Source organism: Oncorhynchus masou, chromosome 31 (genome assembly GCF_036934945.1).
Source record: "Oncorhynchus masou masou isolate Uvic2021 chromosome 31, UVic_Omas_1.1, whole genome shotgun sequence".
NCBI lineage: Eukaryota > Metazoa > Chordata > Actinopteri > Salmoniformes > Salmonidae > Oncorhynchus > Oncorhynchus masou.
The window spans coordinates 18240915-18261664 of record NC_088242.1 but is presented as its reverse complement, the minus strand read 5'-3'; the positions used below and the strand labels follow the sequence as shown (position 1 = coordinate 18261664).

Sequence of the window (20750 nt, the reverse complement as noted above, 5' to 3'; positions counted from 1 at the left end):
GAGAGAAGGAGACAGGCGTTTACTTCATACGAGGGAAGGAGACAGGCATTTACTTCATAAGAGGAGGGAAGGAGACAGGCGTTTACTTCATAAGAGGAGGGAAGGAGACAGGCGTTTACTTCATAAGAGGAGGGAAGGAGACAGGCATTTACTTCATACGAGGAGGGAAGTAGACAGGCATTTACTTCATACGAGGGCAGGAGACAGGCATTTACTTCATACGAGGAGGGAAGGAGACAGGCATTTACTTCATACGAGGAGGGAAGGAGACAGGAATTTACTTCATACGAGGGAAGGAGACAGGCATTTACTTCATACGAGGAGGGAAGGAGACAGGCATTTACTTCATACGAGGAGGGAAGGAGACAGGCATTTACTTCATACGAGGAGGGAAGGAGACAGGCATTTACTTCATAAGAGGAGGGAAGGAGACAGGCATTTACTTCATACGAGGAGGGAAGGAGACAGGCATTTACTTCATACGAGGAGGGAAGGAGACAGGCATTTACGTCATACGAGGAGGGAAGGAGACAGGCATTTACTTCATACGAGGAGGGAAGGAGACAGGCATTTACTTCATACGAGGGAAGGAGACAGGCATTTACTTCATACGAGGAGGGAAGGAGACAGGCATTTACTTCATACGAGGGCAGGAGACAGGCATTTACTTCATACGAAGAGGGAAGGAGACAGGCATTTACTTCATACGAAGAGGGCAGGAGACAGGCATTTACTTCATACGAAGAGGGCAGGAGACAGGCATTTACTTCATACGAAGAGGGAAGGAGACAGGCATTTACTTCATACAAAGAGGGCAGGAGACAGGCATTTACTTCATACGAAGAGGGAAGGAGACAGGCATTTACTTCATACGAGGAGGGAAGGAGACAGGCATTTACTTCATACGAGGAGGGAAGGAGACAGGCATTTACTTCATACGAGGAGGGAAGGAGACAGGCATCTACTTCATACGAGGAGGGAAGGAGACAGGCATTTACTTCATACGAGGAGGGAAGGAGACAGGCATTTACTTCATACGAAGAGGGAAGGAGACAGGCATTTACTTCATACGAGGAGGGAAGGAGACAGGCATTTACTTCATACGAGGGAAGGAGACAGGCATTTACTTCATACGAGGAGGGAAGGAGACAGGCATTTACTTCATACGAGGAGGGAAGGAGACAGGCATTTACTTCATACGAGGGAAGGAGACAGGCATTTACTTCATACGAGGAGGGAAGGAGACAGGCATTTACTTCATACGAGGAGGGAAGGAGACAGGCATTTACTTCATACAAGGAGGGAAGGAGACAGGCATTTAATTCATACGAGGGAAGGAGACAGGCATTTACTTCACACAAGGAGAGAAGGAGACAAGCATTTACTTCATAGCTCTGGGTGTTTCAGTGCTGCTGCTCAAGCTTTTCTCTCTCTCTCTCTCTCTCTCTCTCTCTCTCTCTCTCTCTCTCTCTCTCTCGCTCTACATTTAAGGGATTGAGAGTTTGAGTGACAAGGGATTTTCAGTGTGGACAGGAGTCTGTAATGCTGTCCCAACATAGCAGAGGCCAGTCCAAAAATAACAGTAAACAGGAGAGAGGGGGGGGGGTGAGAGAGAGGGGGGGTGAGAGAGAGAGAGATAGGAAGTGGGAGTGGAGAGAATGAGAGAGAGAGGTGAACAGCGAGAGGATTTGTGAGAGTAGAGAAAGATACATACACAGAGGTAGAGAGAGTAAGAGTGAGAGAGAGAAATTAAGAGAGAGACAGGGTGAAAGAAACCGAGAGGGAGAAAGAGAGCAGTGAAAATGTATTGCACTGAGGAATGTATTGCATTGTCAGTATCAACAACAGCTCTGGAGGACAAGCTAATAGTGAGTTTGAGCTCTTTAAGAAGCCACAAAGAGTGGCACCCTGACTGACACACACAGAGAGAGAGACAGAGAGAGAGAGAGAGAGAGAGAGAGAGAGAGAGAGAGAGAGAGAGAGAGAGAGAGAGAGAGAGAGAGAGAGAGAGAGAGACACACACATGGAGAGACACAGAGAGAGAGATGCTGCCAGATGAAAGCTATGAAAGCTATGATCCCTTATTGATGTCACTTGTTAAATCCACTTCAATCAGTGTAGATGAAGGGAGATTGGTAAATTAAGGCTTTTTAAGCCTTGAGACAACTGAGACATGGACTGTGCACTGGTTTGTGTCAAGAACTGCAACGCTGCTGGGTTTTTCACGCTCAACAGTTTCCTGTGTGTGTCAAGAATGGTCCACCACCCAAAGGACATCCAGCCAACTTGACACAACTGTGGGAAGCATTGGAGTCAACATGGGCCAGCAACCCTGTGGAACACTTTCTACACCTTGTAGAGTCCATGCCCCGACAAATTGAGGCTATTCTGAGGGCATACAAAACCTTTTCTTCTCTAAACATACAGTACCCTTTCCTTTCGTAATGCCCTGCCTGCCGTTTCCGGGATGCCTTCATCCATGGTTGCTTGATTAAATTATGGCCCTGACTTGTTCCCAGAGAAAATTGTCTGTCTAATACTTAGAAATATAAACACTTTTCATTTAAAGCATGTCGGCTGCATTTACACAGGCAGCACAATTCTGACCTTTTGCCCAATTATTGGCGAAAGAGCTGATCTGATTGGTCAAAATAGCAATTAGTGGGGAAAAATCTGAATTGGGCTGCCTGTGACAATTAGGCTACCACATTGCATAATTATGTATACTTTTACAGCAGAGAGAGATATTTTATTTAATGAATCATTGTTCAATGGAGGTGATAAGGCTGACTCATCACTAAGGGCCAGTTGTTTTGGTCGTTTTCCTTTGACTGGTAATTCCAGCATTATCCACTAGGTTTGCTGCAGGTTGAAAATCCTATTGAAAATGTTATTTAATTGACACAAGCTGTCTCCAATCAGTCAATTAACCAATGTCTGCTTGTGCGTGAGTGTTTGGTGGGGGGATTGCCTAAGTCAGGGAAGGCATAGCTTTACCAATATTAATTGCACGAAGTCTATTATTCGGCAGGGAAGACTTTTTTCAAGCTGATCCTCTCCAACGGATGAAACCAACCATGGAAGTATGTTGTAGCTAACTCGGGGGTAGCCCTGCCCGGGAATCAAACTCTGGTCCAGTGACTTTCAAGCCAACACCTTAACCGTTACACCAAGAGGTCCGTACCTTTTGTCCAGTGCCTTAAAGAGATACTTCAGGATTTTGGCAATGAAGCCCTTTATCTACTTCCTCAGAGTCAGATGAACTCATGGATACCTTTTTAATGTCTCTGCATCCATTATGAAGGAAGTTAGAGGTAGTGTCGCGAGCCAATGCTAACTAGCGTTAATGCAATGACTGGAAGTCTATGGTATCAGCAGTTACCATAGACTTCCAGTCATTGCACTAATGCTAGTTAGCAACTTCCCTCAAACTGCAGTCAGAGACTTGAAAATGGTATCCATGAGTTTATCTGACTCTGGGAAAGTAGATAAAGGGCTTCATTGCCAAAATCCTGAGGTATCCTTTTAACCGTTATGCCAAGAGGCCAGTATGTTGGATAGGATTAGCTTGAGCAAAGTGAGGTATAGAATCACTGATCTACAAAATGTGTTCCCTGCCAAACAATAGACTTGGTACAATAAAGATTTGTAGAGCTTCACAACCCCTGAGTCAGGCAATCCATCCACCAAACATTCACGCACAACCAGACATTGATTGATTTATTTCAGACAGGTTGTGTCCATTAAATACAATTTTCTAGTATTTTCTACCTGCAGCAAACCTAGTGGATAATGCTGGAAGTCAAAGAAAAAACAACCGAAAAAACTGACCCAACCCATCACATACTGTTGGCTGTGTTTACACAAGCATACCAATTCTGATCTTTTTTACCTCTCATTGGTATTTTGACCAATCACATCAGATCTTTTCACATCAAATCTTTTTCAAAATACCAATTAGTAAAACATAAAATAGATTTGGGCTGCCTGTGTGACGCAGCCATCGTTACTGTAGTTAGTTTCATGCATACCTGGGTCGAAATACTATTTGAAATCTTTGAAATACTTTGACAGTTTGGTTTAGCCTTCCTGAAGTGCCACGTGTGTGGGGTTTGAACTTTTTAGGCTTTTCTAATGGTTTCATTGCAACAGGCAAGCTCAATCAAGCTCAATTATTTAAAATAGTATTTGAAACCAGATATGGTTTTATGCACTGTGTTTTACATTGTTAATTTGAGATGACACAGATGTGAGAACACTGAATAGCTAACACGGGACCCAAACCGGCTGCGTGTGTGCACTATCGTGCACTGTCGTGCACTATCGTGCATAAATACATTTTGTCCCCCTACACCAAACGCGATTACGACACGCAGGTTAAAATATCAAAACAAACTCTGAACCAATGACATTAATTTGGGGACAGGTTGAAAAGCATTAAACATGTATGGCAATTTAGCTACTTAGCTTGCACTTGCTAGCTAATTTGTCCTATTTAGCTAGCTTGCTGTTGCTAGCTAATTTGTCCTGGGATATAAACATTGAGTTGTTATTTTACCTGAAATGCACAAGGTCCTCTACACCGACAATTAATCCACACATAAAATGGCCAACCGAATCGTTTCTAGTCATCTCTCCTCCTTCCAGGCTTTTTCATTTTTGAATGTATATGGTGATTGGCATCTACACTTTCATAGTATTACCACGACAACCGCCAAAACATTTCATCTTTCAATCACCAACGTGCGTATAACCAATGAGGAGATGGCACATGGGTACCTGCTTCTATAAACCAACGAGGAGATGGGGGAGGCAGGACTTGCAGCGCGATCTGCGTCAGGAATAGGAATTACTTCTATTTTACCCCTTGGCAACACAGACGTTCGTCAGCGCGCGCGAGCAGTGTGGGTGCAATAATTGAATAACATGGATTTCTAAAATGATTTTGTGACGCTTGTGCACGCGACGTGTCCGGTCTGGTCAGCAGGTTGGCTCCAGGGACAAGGGAGCTGGTGTAATTAATAGGTGTAATTTGGTGTAATTATCCAAAATAACTATTAGTTCAGAGTGTTATGAGCAATGATGCCCTCAAACAGAGATGTTCATTATGAGAAATAGTGAGCATTGTTTTGGTCTGAGGCTGCATCCTAATTGGCACTCAATTCTCTATACAATGCACACATTTTTACCAGAGTCCTGGTCAAAAGTAGTGCACTGTATAGGGAATAGGGTGCCATTTGGGATGCAGGTTTTGGTCTGAGTGTAGAGATGAATCATGTTCAGGGGGACATCATAATAGTCGTAATAATATAGGAATGGTCTAGACTATGACTTTGACTAGGAGTGTAGAGGGCATTACATAGTAGTAGGCTACTACTACTACTACTACAACACACACACACACACACACACAAACACAACACAACACAACACAACACAACACAACACAACACAACACACACACAGAGACCACACTCTGCAATGGTGTTCTTCTAACCTCTACCTTGATACTGGATACTCTCAAATCATCAATATTCACCCCAAAGAGGCAACACTTTCTGTGAGGAAAACCCAAAGTACAAGACTATTGCACCATAGTGAGACAGAAATGTCAGCAGAGGAGAGTTGAGTAGAGAAGGGCTAGAACGTCTAAAATGTCTCTCTCTCTCTCTCTCTCTCACACACACACCAGATTCTTACAGTTTCCAAAGACACCACAGACAGCAAGCATGGGGTTTTGCAAATTAAACCATTTTTTATTATAATTAAATGAATAAACACAGTACAGTTCATAGAGCAGATTACATGAGACTCTGTCAGAGGGGAGATGACAAACATGGGACTTACAGGTTGATACAGGCAATCTGGCAACCTAAGTCCTTTTTTCTCCCACAGAATATCACTACAAACGTGCTCAAATTTGAATAGTTTCAAATTCCACAGAAAATGGTAGCCTATACATCCCTCCCAGGTATAGGGGTTTAAAGCACATCTCAAATACTTTCCACTCAATTATTATGCATGCATAGCAGAGCTTCAATGATCATGCATTCAGTAGGCGCTTCAAAAAGCATGTAATACACAGTCAAGCTAAACACACATGCTCTATGGAGCTGCCAAAGAAATTAAATCAGTGAGAAACCAGACTTAGTACGAAGGTTTGGAAGTGAACATTGCTCAACAGTAGAGGTATAAGGAATGTTGTGTGATAAACACCTAGAACCTACAAATAGGGAGAAGGGGAGAGGATTAGAACCCCCCAAAAATATGGAGAGAGGTGCAATGAGGAACACATAACCTGAAAATGGGAAAAAGGGGTTGAAAATCCTACAATATGGAGGAAGTGAGAAACAGGTAGAACCAAAACAATAGGGAGCACAGTGATGTAATTCATTTGCAGGAGGGAGAGAAGAAGAACAAGAAGTGAGTGGGAGAGACAAAGGTGAGAACAAAGCAAGTGAGAACTTACAGTGCCTCACAGTGCCTTACAGAACTTACAGTGCCTTGCGAAAGTATTCGGCCCCCTTGAACTTTGCGACCTTTTGCCACATTTCAGGCTTCAAACATAAAGATATAAAACTGTATTTTTTTGTGAAGAATCAACAACAAGTGGGACACAATCATGAAGTGGAACGACATTTATTGGATATTTCAAACTTTTTTAACAAATCAAAAACTGAAAAATTGGGCGTGCAAAATTATTCAGCCCCTTTACTTTCAGTGCAGCAAACTCTCTCCAGAAGTTCAGTGAGGATCTCTGAATGATCCAATGTTGACCTAAATGACTAATGATGATAAATACAATCCACCTGTGTGTAATCAAGTCTCTGTTGAAATGCACCTGCACTGTGATAGTCTCAGAGGCCCGTTAAAAGCGCAGAGAGCATCGTGAAGAACATGCAACACACCAGGCAGGTCCGAGATACTGTTGTGAAGAGGTTTAAAGCCGGATTTGGATACAAAAAGATTTCCCAAGCTTTAAACATCCCAAGGAGCACTGTGCAAGCAATAATATTGAAATGGAAGGAGTATCAGACCACTGCAAATCTACCAAGACCTGGCCGTCCCTCTAAACTTTCAGCTCATACAAGGAGAAGACTGATCAGAGATGCAGCCAAGAGGCCCATGATCACTCTGGATGAACTGCAGAGATCTACAGCTGAGGTGGGAGACTCTGTCCATAGGACAACAATCAGTCGTATATTACACAAATCTGGCATTTATGGAAGAGTGGCAAGAAGAAAGCCATTTCTTAAAGATATCCATAAAAAGTGTTGTTTAAAGTTTGCCACAAGCCACCTGGGAGACACACCAAACATGTGGAAGAAGGTGCTCTGGTCAGATGAAACCAAAATTGAACTTTTTGGCAACAATGCAAAACGTTATGTTTGGCATAAAAGCAACACAGCTCATCACCCTGAACACAACATACCCACTGTCAAACATGGTGGTGGCAGCATCAACTCCTGATGGAGTCTGCAAAAGACCTGAGACTGGGACGGAGATTTGTCTTCCAACAAGACAATGATCCAAAACATAAAGCAAAATCTACAATGGAATGGTTCAAAAATAAACCTATCCAGGTGTTAGAATGGCCAAGTCAAAGTCCAGACCTGAATCCAATCGAGAATCTGTGGAATGAACTGAAAACTGCTGTTCACAAATGCTCTCCATCCAACCTCACTGAGCTCGAGCTGTTTTGCAAGGAGGAATGGGAAAAAATGTCAGTCTCTCGATGTGCAATACTGATAGAGACATACCCCAAGCGACTTACAGCTGTAATCGCAGCAAAAGGTGGCGCTACAAAGTATTAACTTAAGGGGGCTGAATAATTTTGCACGCCCAATTTTTCAGTGTTTGATTTGTTAGAAAATTTTGAAATATCCAATAAATGTCGTTCCACTTCATGATTGTGTCCCACTTGTTGTTGATTCTTCACAAAAAAATACAGTTTTATATCTTTATGTTTGAAGCCTGAAATGTGGCAAAAGGTCGCAAAGTTCAAGGGGGCCGAATACTTTCGCAAGGCACTGTAATATTGTTTACAAAATGATTGACTCATTTGTCTCAAGTTTTTAATCTATTGTGCTCCAATATCAATAGAAATGGATAAACAAACCAAAATGTATTCACGTCTCCTATGTAATATTTATTATGATGTTAATGTATTATATGTTTTCAGTTGACCGGATGTACATGCCTCTAGAGGTTATTTAAGTACAGTAGGTGTGTTTCACAGTAGTGTGTGACAGAGGTGGGACCAAGTCACTATTATTCAAGTCACAAGCAAGTCACACGGTCCAAGTCTCAAGTCGAGTCCCAAGTAGAATGTGTTAAGTCTCGAGTCAAGTCCAAGTCGTGGATTCTAAGAGCTAGTCAAGACAAGTCTCAAGTCAAGTAAAAACATAACTACAGGCAATGACTTGTTCAACTACAAATCTTTGTCTACTTATTGAGGCTATCAGTCAGCCATTTTCATTATTTTGTCTACAACACATTTTTATTATGTAGTAATACATTTTAACAACAAATTTCAAATGTAAGCTTCAAAAGTAAATGATCAATTTCAAGCAATTTTGACGTACCAAAAGACCAGTAGGCCAACGCTAGTAATTGGTGCCCCATTGCTGTTGAGCTTGCAAAGTAAATGTTTCATATTCTTGATCACCATACTAAACTCAGCAAAAAAATAAACATCCTCTCACTGTCAATTGTGTTTATTTTCAGCAAACTTAACGTGTAAATATTTGAATGAACATAACAAGGTTCAACAACTGAGACATAAACTGAACAAGTTCCACAGACATGTGACTAACAGAAATGGAATAATGTGTCCCTGAACAAAGGGTGGGTCAAAATCAAAAGTAACAGTCAGTATCTGGTGTGGCCATCAGCTGCATTAAGTACTGCAGTGCATCTCCTCCTCATGGACTGCACCAGATTTGCCAGTTCTGGCTGTGAGATGTTACCCCACTCTTCCCCCAAGGCACCTGCAAGTACCCGAAAATTTCTGGGTGGAATGGCCTTAGCCCTCACCCTCCGATCCAACAGGTCCCAGACGTGCCCAACGAGATTGAGATCAGGGCTCTTTGCTGGCCATGGCAGAACACTGACATTCCTGTCTTGCAGGAAATCACTCACAGAACGAGCAGTATGGCTGGTGGCATTGTCATGCTGGAGGGTCATGTCAGGATGAGCCTGCAGCAAGGGTACCATATGAGGGAGGAGGATGTCTTCCCTGTAACGAACAGTGTTGAGATTGCCTGCAATGACAACAAGCTCAGTCCGATGATGCTGTGACACACCACCCCAGCCCATGACGGACCCTCCACCTCCAAATCGATCCCGCTCCAGAGTCCAGGCCTCGGTGTTAATCTCATTCCTTCGACGATAAACGTGAATCCGACCATCACCCCTGGTAAGACAAAACCGTCAGTGAAGAGCCCTTTTTGCCAGTCCTGTCTGGTCCAGCGATGGTGGGTCTGATCCTGTGCTGATGTTGTTACACATGGTCTGCCACTGCGAGGACGATCATCTGTCCGTCCTGTCTCCCTGTAGCGCTGTCTTAGGCGTCTCACAGTACGGACATTGCAATTTAAGGCCTCTTTAGTGTCCTAAGCTTTCATAACTGTGACCTTAATTGACTCCTGTCTGTAAGCTGTTAGTGTCTTAACGACCGTTCCACAGGTGCATGTTCATGAATTGTTTATGGTTCATTGAACAAGCATGGGAAACAGTTTTTAAACCCTTTACAGTGAAGATCTGTGAAGTTATTTGGATTTTTACGAATTATCTTTGAAAGACAGGGTCCTGAAAAGGGACGTTTCTTTTTTTGCTGAGTTTATTTACAGAAATAAAATGCGTTGTATGCCTGCATTTTGTTGGGGAATAATCAGAATTAGTTGGGTAACATAGATAGGATGTTTTATTTTCATGATAGGCTCATGAGTTATTTCTCATAAGAATATATTTTGTTGTACTATAGTGGTGGCCATTGGCAGTTATCTGTTCTCTGTCAGGACTAAGTTGCTTGGGCCGCAGAGAGGGGAGAGGTCAAGGTGTCATCATGTGTAAACATATCTTTTGCTCCACTGTGTCTGTGTGCCAGTCACTCCCTACTTTTCCCATCGGGGAGAGGAGGATGGCGGTGTCTGGAATCATTCTATGCTCCCTCTATCTTAACCTATAGCCTCACTCTCCTCTCTGTGAGCTTGTCCAGGATTGGTTGGATTTAGAATTGGTTGTATCTAAATTACAATTTGTTATATATCATAGGGTGGGGGTAATGTCTTGGTACCATTTTGTACCAAGGACGAAATAAGAGCTTTGTTTAGGAGACCAAACTGAACGATAATTTATAGCCAACTCTGTCTGGCTAGGGGATACTCCTCTCTGAAGTAAAGTCTTTCTTTGTGTAAGTTCCTGGGACCTGTGGATTGTCATGTCGTCTAGGGGATGTGAATCTTCACTCGGTGACCGTTCCTACGATCTAGGTAAATAAATCGTGCACGAGGGATCCCCTAAACTTGGGATCTCGGGGAAACCACACTTCGGGAACGAAGCAGATGGACCAACCTTTGATCTAAGAGGAAGCGAGCCGAGTGGATACCACATCTCGAACTGAGTTTTTTTTTAAAGAAAAAGGTGAGCGAACCACACACAGATTTGAAGTCGAGTTTTTTAATTATGCCTGTTACGTATACTCTGAGCGTGAATTCCTTTGTAAGGAAGGCACCTTGGCGGCGTAAGCAGGGCCGAGTCAGAGGGGAGTAATCTGGGGGTTTTGTGGACTCAAAAGATACTCTGCACTGTCCGGTTGCCAGTGACCAAGAGCCCTCATGACACTGAATTGATCACAGTGGGGATTTGGTGAGGTCTGTCGGGGTGAGGGGCCAAGGGGACTGTGTGTTCTAGGTGAAACACGGCACTTGGTGAAGCCCTATTGGAAGATGGACCTCATTCTGTGATTCTGTGTGATTTGTCTAAGTGACCCTCAGATGTGGTGAATTCCAATTATTTTAAATGTGCTAGCCAGGTATGCCCTGGGTTACTCTGTGTGAGTATTTTGTTATGGGATCACTAGGTAATAGTTGTCGGACAGTTCTGTGTGAGCGGGGTAGGGTTGACTCTGTGTGGGCAAACCGTTTTTCTGATGTTCTGTGTGGACGTCTGACCAGTTCTGTGTAAACATTTGACCAATCCTGTGTGGATGATCCTGAAAGTTCTATGTGAGTACCTAAGATTTCTTAAGTTTTATATGGATTCTGTGAATTATTTGAAATTATGATAAATTGTATGTGTGTATAATCAATTACTAGAGATTTGATAAATTAATGCTGAGAATGATTAGATACAATTTAAACCGCCCATTTGTAGACGTACGTAGGTTTTCAGTTGGTATCTTAAATGGATAATTTGATAAAGATGAAGTTTAAAATAATCTACAAAATCTGGGAAATTGAGCTCTAGAAACTGATTAGATAGTATTTTGATTTTACTTGTAAATTGAGTTTATTTGCGGAGACACAGTTTTTCCCATAGCATTGGTGGTTCAGTGGTAGAATTCTCGCCTGCCACGCGGGAGGCCCGGGTTCCATTCCCAGCCATTGCGCTGACTGAATTCTGAGGCTTTGATTGTAAATAATCTATTTGTATGTTTTGCCTGGAAAGTTATGGTCACTTTTTTCATTGGTAATTGCCCTCTGTCCTATTACAGTTCTTCCGCGGTACCTGGTTTTGGTGAGGTTGAAGCCAACCTCATCCACATAAATAAATTAATGGCGAATTACATGGGCTTCCAGCTCCAATACTCTCTGTAACAGACAAAAGGATATACAGATGAGTAAATATGGTATGTCTGAAGTACTGGAAGTAGTGTTGCATACATACCTCTACAAAGTAATGTCGCATATTTTGACTCTGTCAGAGTTTCCCTCAAATGGCACCTTGTAAAGTTGTTTCATCGTCACTCGGTGCCGTTGGAGGATGAGTTGTATGGTCGACAGGCTTACAGCATTGATGTTGTTAAATATGGTGTCATTATTCAAGATATGCACTCTCATCTCTCAGTCCTAATTGCATTGTTGGCCAAAACCATATTTATAATTGCAGTCTCTTGTACATCTGTAAACAAGCGTCCTCGTCCTCCATGATGTCTTTGCCTTTCCACTCTGTACAGAATTCAAACACAGTATGTGTTCAGCATAGGAACTGTAAACAATGTCCAAAAAAAGGTAGTACAGCATGATAACCAACCTCATTCATTCAATGCAGTGCAGTAAATGGATGGCTTAGAGTTACAAATGTTTATGCAATGCTATGCAGTCATATGTATTTTACAGTACATTGCTGTAATGCTAAAATAGTCATTTCTGAAGGTTTGAATTATGGACGCCACTGTAAATCGACTCAAGTTGGGCTGGACTCTCAGTCCAGCCTCCCTCATGGTCAAACCGTGGGTGATCGATCACATGATCAATAAGTGTTGCCCTAATCTCATCAGAGATGGCTCACCTTCCTTCTCTTCTTTGCCCTCGTCCTCTTCTTCCTCTTACTCCTCTTGCTCTCTGTCCATTGTTGGCATCCATTGTTCAAAACAGGTAATCTGACCTTTGACCTATTTATAGGCCTATACTACAGTAAAGCAGTGATTGGTTAGTGATCAGTTAAGCTATTAGTGTTTGCACATGTGAGGAGTTTGTGTATGACCTGGAGAATAAGTGTAGCATTTTGATTGGTTGTGTTTGGAAAAGGAAAGCAAGTCACTTCCTGTTAGATGTTTGTGTTTTAGGTAGAGAATTGTGTGTAGTGTTTTGAAAAAAGTGTTTTATGCAATTGCCAACTGAGTCAAAGGCTGAGAAATAGCGTATGGTTTTGGATATTTGGTGTGTAGTTTTGCACTTTGAGTGAGAGGTTTCAAAAATCTGGTGACATGAAAAGATTTTGTGTAAGCAGTTGGAAAAAACTGTAATCTGGATACCTGCTACTTCCTTTGCGCGCCAATGGTGATTACGCGTCACTAGTCAACAATCAACTTTTTGGTTCTGAAGCACCGATTGATAGATGTCTTTGAAACAATAATTTGGTGCATTTCCGTAGGCCTATGTTAGTGACCTGATCAAATAAGTTAAGGTATACATATAAAATGTAAATGGTAGGCCACCTATGTAACCTATTCAAATACATATTCAGTTTCATGCTTGCAAGTCCAAATCAAATTTGTGACTCGAGTCAGACTCAAGTCCAAGTCATGTGACTCCAGTGGTTTGACCTGATGATTAAATCACCATGGGAACATACCAGAGTTGTGGATGTTCCTTTTTTTAAAACCTGCTTCTGTTCTGCACCTGTTAAGTTGGATGTGTACATTTTTTATATATTTTTTATATTTTTCTGACTTAAAAATTCACATTCTCATATATAAAAAATGCATATTCTCATATATATATATGGATAGAGAAGAGGGGAGAGATTAGATGTCTTTCCTCACCACTTCTAAAACCAAAGTTGTGCCTGGTAAGATATGAGATGTTTTACAAATCTGTGCTGTTTAGTTTGATGGGAGGGTACTCTCAATAAAAACATATCACCAGATATTTTTTGGGGTGTGGTTAGTTTACACCAGTTTGTTTCCAACAACCAGGTAGAAAAAAATGAGGGTCCCGGTCCTCATACTGGGGAAGAGTAGAGTGAAAGTGTTGTGATGAAAATATTAGAATGGTAAATCAAAATATAAGGGAAACTCACAGTTTGTGAAATGGGACGAACAATTCACAGGGTGAATTCCAAAGTTATCTATGATGAATGAATTCACGTTAGGTTTACACACGTCTCCCATAATCTGCAATCAATTATACAAATACCACGACTGCACTCTGCTGGTGATGTGGCTATCGCATAACATAGTCGTTCTGTATCATGATGAAATGTAACTCCTAAATAAATACAAATATGTATTAACTTTTTCTTACTCGGGAAGAGAAAATACATGTTTTAATTGTTTGACATGAACCAGTATGAACCCTAAAATATTTATTTCATTAACAAATACCAAGAATAAAGATGGTTTGCGATTGGCTGAATTCCCTTGGAGCCACTCCCACATGACCTTTTACCTTCTGAGAATTTCCCGCGAACAGTGCACGAGCACTGATGCCTGCAGACCAGACAGAGTTAGCAGACTAAACATTTGATGAACTAAATCACTTTATTATACATTTTTCCATAAACAGGCTTTATGGCGAAGCAAAGCAGCATTTTCAATTTTTTCAATAAGTCTCCGCCACCGGTTCTGAAGGCGAAACCGAGTCCCTCGCCTGCAGAAGCAGATTTGCCATCCTCAGTTCGAAAAAAGAACAGCTCTCCAAAAGAAGAAGCTAAGCATGCATCTCAAACTCCCACCACCAAAAAGACTCCTGCAAAACCTCTTAATGCAAAAGCGAGCAAAGGCGGATTCGGCAAACTCTTTGGGAATAAGACACTAACAATAAAGGAGAGGTAAGACAGGCGGCTCAAATTAGTTAGCTAGCACAAACAACGAGTTGCTTTGTTGTGGCTAGTGGTTTTAGCGGTAGCTAGCCACAGTAGCTAATTATAACTCATGCAGAAATGCTCATTGATTTGTGAAATGGCTAACTCTCGTCTATAAAGGACAGACGTTATGTAATGCAATACGATTTAGACAGATTAGTGGCTGGATAAAACTGGCTAACCAGTCAGCGTATTACTTAACTAGTAACGTTAATGTTATTTGTGTCTCAACCCTTCAACACTCTTCCTTGTGTATCCGTTGTCTGACAGTGTTGGAGTAATGATACATTTTGATCAAGCATGTCAAAGTGCACAGTAACATGCATGCGTCCTTATTTGGCGGGAGAACGTGTCATGTAATTCAACACTTTCGTGACTGGCACGATGCGGGTGGACGTAAACCCATGGGGACCAATTATATTCAAAGGGGCAAGGCATCATACCATATCTTCAGGTCTATGTGAAACTAGGTTTATTAAGCGTCGATCAGTGTCATTGCATTTTGGAACACCTGAAGTACCAATGATTGTTTTTATAACTGAACCAAGATAGACAACAGCCTGCCGTTTCCAATGGGAACAAATTAGTTATAGTGGGCAGAACAAGCAAGGAGATGGACAGAGCCAAGCATGAGTTAGCGAGATCCTATTGACACGTTCTTGCGTGCATCTGCATATTTCCGTTAGGGAAGGCCTACTCTATCAAGTGCCGTGTGCAATAACTGAATTCGCCTTTGCACTCCTAAACCACGCAATTTCTTTTTTTGCAACTTTGGCAAAGAGTAAAGCCTACAAAATGTAGTCCACTCTGTAAATAACATTTTAGTTTTGGGAACAGAACTGTGTTGAGATCAAATATTTTGATGATGAGAAAGTCTGTCAAAATCCATCTTCTCCCACTGCCAGCCACTGGGCTTCCTCTCACTACCATATTTGGTAGTGAGTGGCAACACCAAGCAGATGCCTCACATTTATACATCTGGTGAAACATTTGACTCATTGTTCTATCTGTGGAAGTAGATTAATTTCCAGTGGAATGCTGCGTTTGCCTGCAACATTGTGTTTAATTTATCGAATGTATTTGTAAAACTATTTGCCTAGATGGTTTGACAGAAATGGTAGAGGAAGGTGACTATTGAACTTTTGTTGCACACACATCCACACACATCCAAATATGCTGTCGGTGTGAAGGAGGCGTGAGCTGAGTTGACGACAACCGGATGCATCTGCTTTTAAGGGATAAAGCCAGAGCTGGGCAGAAGCTGCTTCAATATAAATCACCGATCACACTTGTAGGCGACCTTTAGACACTATGCGCAGAAACACGTCCATGTCTAACGGTCAACCTGTGGTGAACTGCACCTGTGCAGGCCATCAAATCAAAGGCGCTCCTTTGACATGAAGTTGTTTTTGGCAAAAATGTAAATGTGTCAGTTTCACTTTCACAAGGTTGGAGTAATATGTTTAACTACTTAAGACATTTGCTCGAATCTAGGTTGTATCTTTTTTAGATTTTGAGAATTAACAAGGGAGATTTTATTTTTTTACTAATCAAACCCCACAACCTGGCTTGGTCTGTTTCACAAGCATTCCCCTGAAGTCTCATGATCTTGCGCCTCTGGGTTTAGAAACTCTGAATACGGTTGAATTAGCTGTATCACAATCTAAATTAATTTTCCGCTGAAAACTGGATATGGAAACTCTGTTTGGGTGTTTTCTTTTACGCCTGCTACCTTAGGTTAATGTAAAACAAATGAATGGGACGGATCCATATTTCCCTCAATTTCCCTTTCCTCTTAAAGTGTGCACTCGTTCACTGCTCCCCACATGTAAAAAGTAATTGGATTGGAGTAAGCAGTGGCTAGAGTAGACAAGGGAGCTACTATACCAGTGATTTCCTTTCAAATCCATAAAGGGAAGTTCAACAAGTAGACACTTGGGTAGACAGGAGAGATTGTTACTAGATAACCTGTTGTCGGATATTTTAATTCTCCATCTTATTTTCTTCCAGTCCAGCACCATGTCCATTCAGTGCCGGAGCCTTGGTGTGGGCCAAGCTAGAGGGGCACCCCTGGTGGCCCTGTATGGTAGTTCCCCAGCCTGTCGGCGGGCAGCAGACGAGGGGTAGGGGTAAAAGCCAGCGCCTGCATGTCCACTTCTTCGATGAGCCACCGACCAGGGGCTGGGTCAGCACCAAATATATCCGCGAGTATCAAGGTGAGAAAGCTATGATTTACCTGTCCAAAACGCCCTTCCTTTACCATCTACAGTGTGCTGCGTCACTCACTTAGCCTGTGCAGGTGGACATCTATTGTCTATCTATTCTTGGTTAGCCTGGTCCCAGATCTGTATGTTCTGTCTTTCCAACTCTTATGTTTGTTGTCATGGAAGACAATGACCATAGGAGTTTGCAAGACGGCACAAGAAAATCTGATATTAGGCTAATTCTAGCTATGCTACAGTTAGTGATGTAAGATGCCAGTTAAGAGGTAAGCTATATTACTACAGCAATAGCTTCTCCAAAAAAGGGTTTTATTGATTCTAAAGCAATGTTTTCGGCACTGAGCAAATTTCAGGTCTGCTGAGCGCAAACTTGAATGTTGTGAAAATTTGGTGCAACTTCCAGCGTGCGTTTACTGTGAACTCTGAGGCTGTACCTGCTTTAGGTTACAGTGTTAAGTGGCCATGGAGGCTACTGTGGCTATTTGATCATAATGTAGGCCTACCAGAATGGCCTACCATCAAAAACAATGGAGAAAATGCATTCCATAACATTTTAACATGGAAATCGCTGTTCTATCATTCAGCCTACAGTAGTAGCAACCAATGTGTGGTGTTCAATGTAGGGCTGCATTCCATGCGACATGTGAAAAAGAAAATGCAGGTACAAATCTGTCCTTCTGCCCCTGAGCAAGGCAGTTAACCCACTGTTCCTAGGCCGTCATTGTAAATAAGAATTTGTTTTTGTAATATGTATTCTGCTTAAAATTGTCCTAAAACTGAGCACATAAGACTTGCTTTATATGAAATTAATGTGGGGGGGGAAAGGATCACTGCTTTATCATTGGGTTTTTTACACAATTGTTGGTGATCCACTATTAATGCCTTGGTGACCACTGCTCTAGAAAGTTGAGTGAAGTTCAATCTCGTGCTTCTCTCTGTGGGCTAATATTTCTGCGGACAGTCCAGGGGAGCTGCTCGGCAGTCTCAGAGCTACTGTGCGCGCAGCTTAGACGGAACATTGTTTTCGAGCTATATACACTTTGGAGTGTACTAAAAATAATGCCGCTTCTCACTTGTACTCCATCCCAGGCTCGGACAGCAGTGATGCTAAGACAGGAGGGGTGTTCTTCAGTGGTAAGCCTGTGATCCGCAGGGCCATGGAGCTGGCTGATGCTGCTATGCCAGACAGCCCAGAGACTAGACTGAAGATGCCTGTCTGTATGGACCCATCTGATGCTGAGGAAGACGAGGAGGAGGAGGATATGGAGGTGAGAGAACCTTTCCGTTTGTATGTACTGCTGCTAACATTGCATTTCCATTTGATAGATTGTAGATTAATAAAGTATCAATTTGTCTATCTAGTAGTGGTGCAACGGATCACAAAACTCACGGTTTTGAGTCATGGCTCGGATCATTTTTCAGCTCTGCAAAAAAAAAGGGAGACAAATAACTTTGCTTTCCATTTATTACTTAAAGAACACTTAAAGCAAGGAACTTTGCAATGTTTAAATAAAATCTTTAAATAAAATTTAATGCGCAATTGTTAATTTAAAGTGCAATATGCGGCATGATACCTTCTTCCTTTGAACAATAGTGAATGAAAAAAATAGCCTGTGTCAACATTTAAAAAAAATGTAAAAAAGAAAGAAAGATGAGGATGTCTACATTGTCTGGGGAGAGGGTTGACCTCTTTGCACCCTCTCGCTTTGACCTGAAGTGCCAGGCACAGCCAGGTCGCAACTTGCCATCATGGCAATGTGAGGGTATTTATACTTATTGCTTTTCCACCATGTCATCCACTGGAATGCCGCTTGCTGCCTTGTAGGATGCCACCACCTCTTTGATGGTGTTGGCAAACGTCTTGCCTGTGTCCTTGCTCGCAAAAGTCTCCCCGAAAAGCTCCATGGACAAATTATTTTGGCTCTGGCTTGACCCTGCAGAAAAAAGGACTATCTATTAAACTATTTATTTTCAAATTTCATAGAACTATAATTGTGGCAATAAATTTAATAAAAACCATTATTATTACAACTCAAAAATGGATGATTCTAATAGCAATAGTGTAGACTAAGATTTTTTATTTTTACCTCTTCAGTGGCTACAATCTCAGTGACAAGGTCACTGTATGTCCTCCGGTGTAATGCATTGTCTAGGTGAGACAGGTTGACAGCTTCAAGTTCCTTGCCGTTCACATTAACTTATGGCTAGGGGGCAGCATTTTCACATTTGGATGAAAAGCGTGCCCAGAGTAAACTGCCTGCTACTCAGTCCCAGTTGCTAATATATGCATATTATTAGTAGATTTGGATAGAAAACAGTTTGAATGATGTCTGAGTATAACAGAACTCATATGGCAGGTGAACTCATATGGCAGGTGAAAACCTAAGAAAAATCCAACCCGGAAGTGGAAAATATGAGGTTTGTAGTTTTTTTTAAACTCTTGGCCTATCGAATACACAGTGTCTATGGAATGCACCGTGTCTATAGTGTCATTTTGCACTTCCTATGGCTTCCACTAGATGTCAACAGTCTTTTGAAACTTGTTTGAGGCTTCTACTATAAAGGGGTGGCTCATAAGGAATCTTTGAGTCACTGGTCTGGCAGTGATTAAGTGAATATTTATAATGCTATTTCTGACTTGGCGGATATCTTTTTGGGTTGTTTTGGTCTCTGATCGCTGTACTCAGATTATTGCATGGTTTGCTTTTTCTGTAAAGTTTATTTGAAATCAGCGGTTGCATTGAGGTATATCTTTAAATCTGTGAATAACACTTGTATCTTTTATCAATGTTTATTATTATTTCTGTTATGTGGCTCTGTGCAAATTCACAGGATGTTTTGGAGGCAAAGCCAAATGTAAATGTAGTTTTTTGGATATAAATATGAACTTGATCGAACAAAACATACATGTATTGTGTAACATGTTGTTCCGGGAGTGTCATCTGATGAAGAATATCAAAGGCTAGTGATTAATTTTTATCTCTTTCTGTTTTTTGTGACTCCTCTCTTTGGTTGGAAAATCGCTTTCTGTGACTAGTTGCTGACAGAACATATCATTATGTTAGGCTTGTGTCCCACATGGCCAATAGCCAGGGAAAATGCAGAGCGTCAAATTCAAATGCATTTCTATAAAAATCAAACATTCATTAAATTACACATGCAAGATAGCAAATTAAAGCTAAACTCGTTGTGAATCCAGCCAACATGTCAGATTTCAAAAAGGCTTTTCGGTGAAAGCATAAGATGCTATTATCTGATGATAGCACAACAGTAAACAATGAGAGAGTGGCATATTTCAACTCTGCAGGCGCGACACAAAACGCAGAAATAAAATATAAATCATACCTTTGACAAGCTTCTTTTGTTGGCACTCCTATATGTCTCAAACATCACAAATGGTCTTTTTGTTCGATTAATTCCGTTGATTATATATCCAAAATGTCCATTTATTTGGCACGTTTGATACAGAATGAAGTCACGTTCGTTCTGAGGAATGGTACTTCTTCATTACACAAAGGAAAAACCTTAACCAATTTCTACAAACTGGTGACATCCAGTGGAAGTGGTAGGAACTGCAGGAAAGTCGATTAGAATTCTGGATTCCCCATGAAAACATATTGAAAAGACTGACTTGAAAAAAAGTCAATGGTTTGTCCTCTGGGTTTCGCCTTCCAAATAAGACCTGTTATACTCACAGACATGATTCAAACAGTTTTAGAAACTAAAGTGTTTTCTATCCAATACTAATAATAATATGCATATATTAGGATCTGGGACAGAGTAGGAGGCAGTTCAGTTTGGGCACGCTATTTATCCAAAAGTGAAAATGCTGCCCCCTACCCCAAACAGGTTAAAATGGTGTCTAATACTTGTATGTTTGAGAGAATTGAATTGAGATTTCTGTTGATTTTGAATTTGGCGCCCTGCAATTTCATTGGCTGTTGGTGAGGGGGTTCTGCTAGCGGAACAGGTTAACAACAAACTAACATGGTCCAAGCA

General features: G+C 41.5%; 1 protein-coding gene across 1 annotated transcript in view; it reads left to right on the top strand.

The window, feature by feature from the left end:
* Window positions 1–14120: 14120 nt before the first annotated feature.
* The window catches only part of msh6 (mutS homolog 6 (E. coli)), a 27666-nt gene continuing 21036 nt past the window's right edge, over window positions 14121–20750 (top strand). Inside the window, exons 1-3 of the mRNA XM_064950245.1 lie at window positions 14121–14496; window positions 16540–16745; window positions 17841–18019. Coding sequence (XP_064806317.1) covers window positions 14237–14496; window positions 16540–16745; window positions 17841–18019 — 645 coding nt within the window. The 5' untranslated portion in view covers window positions 14121–14236. The remainder of the gene's footprint in view (window positions 14497–16539; window positions 16746–17840; window positions 18020–20750) is intronic.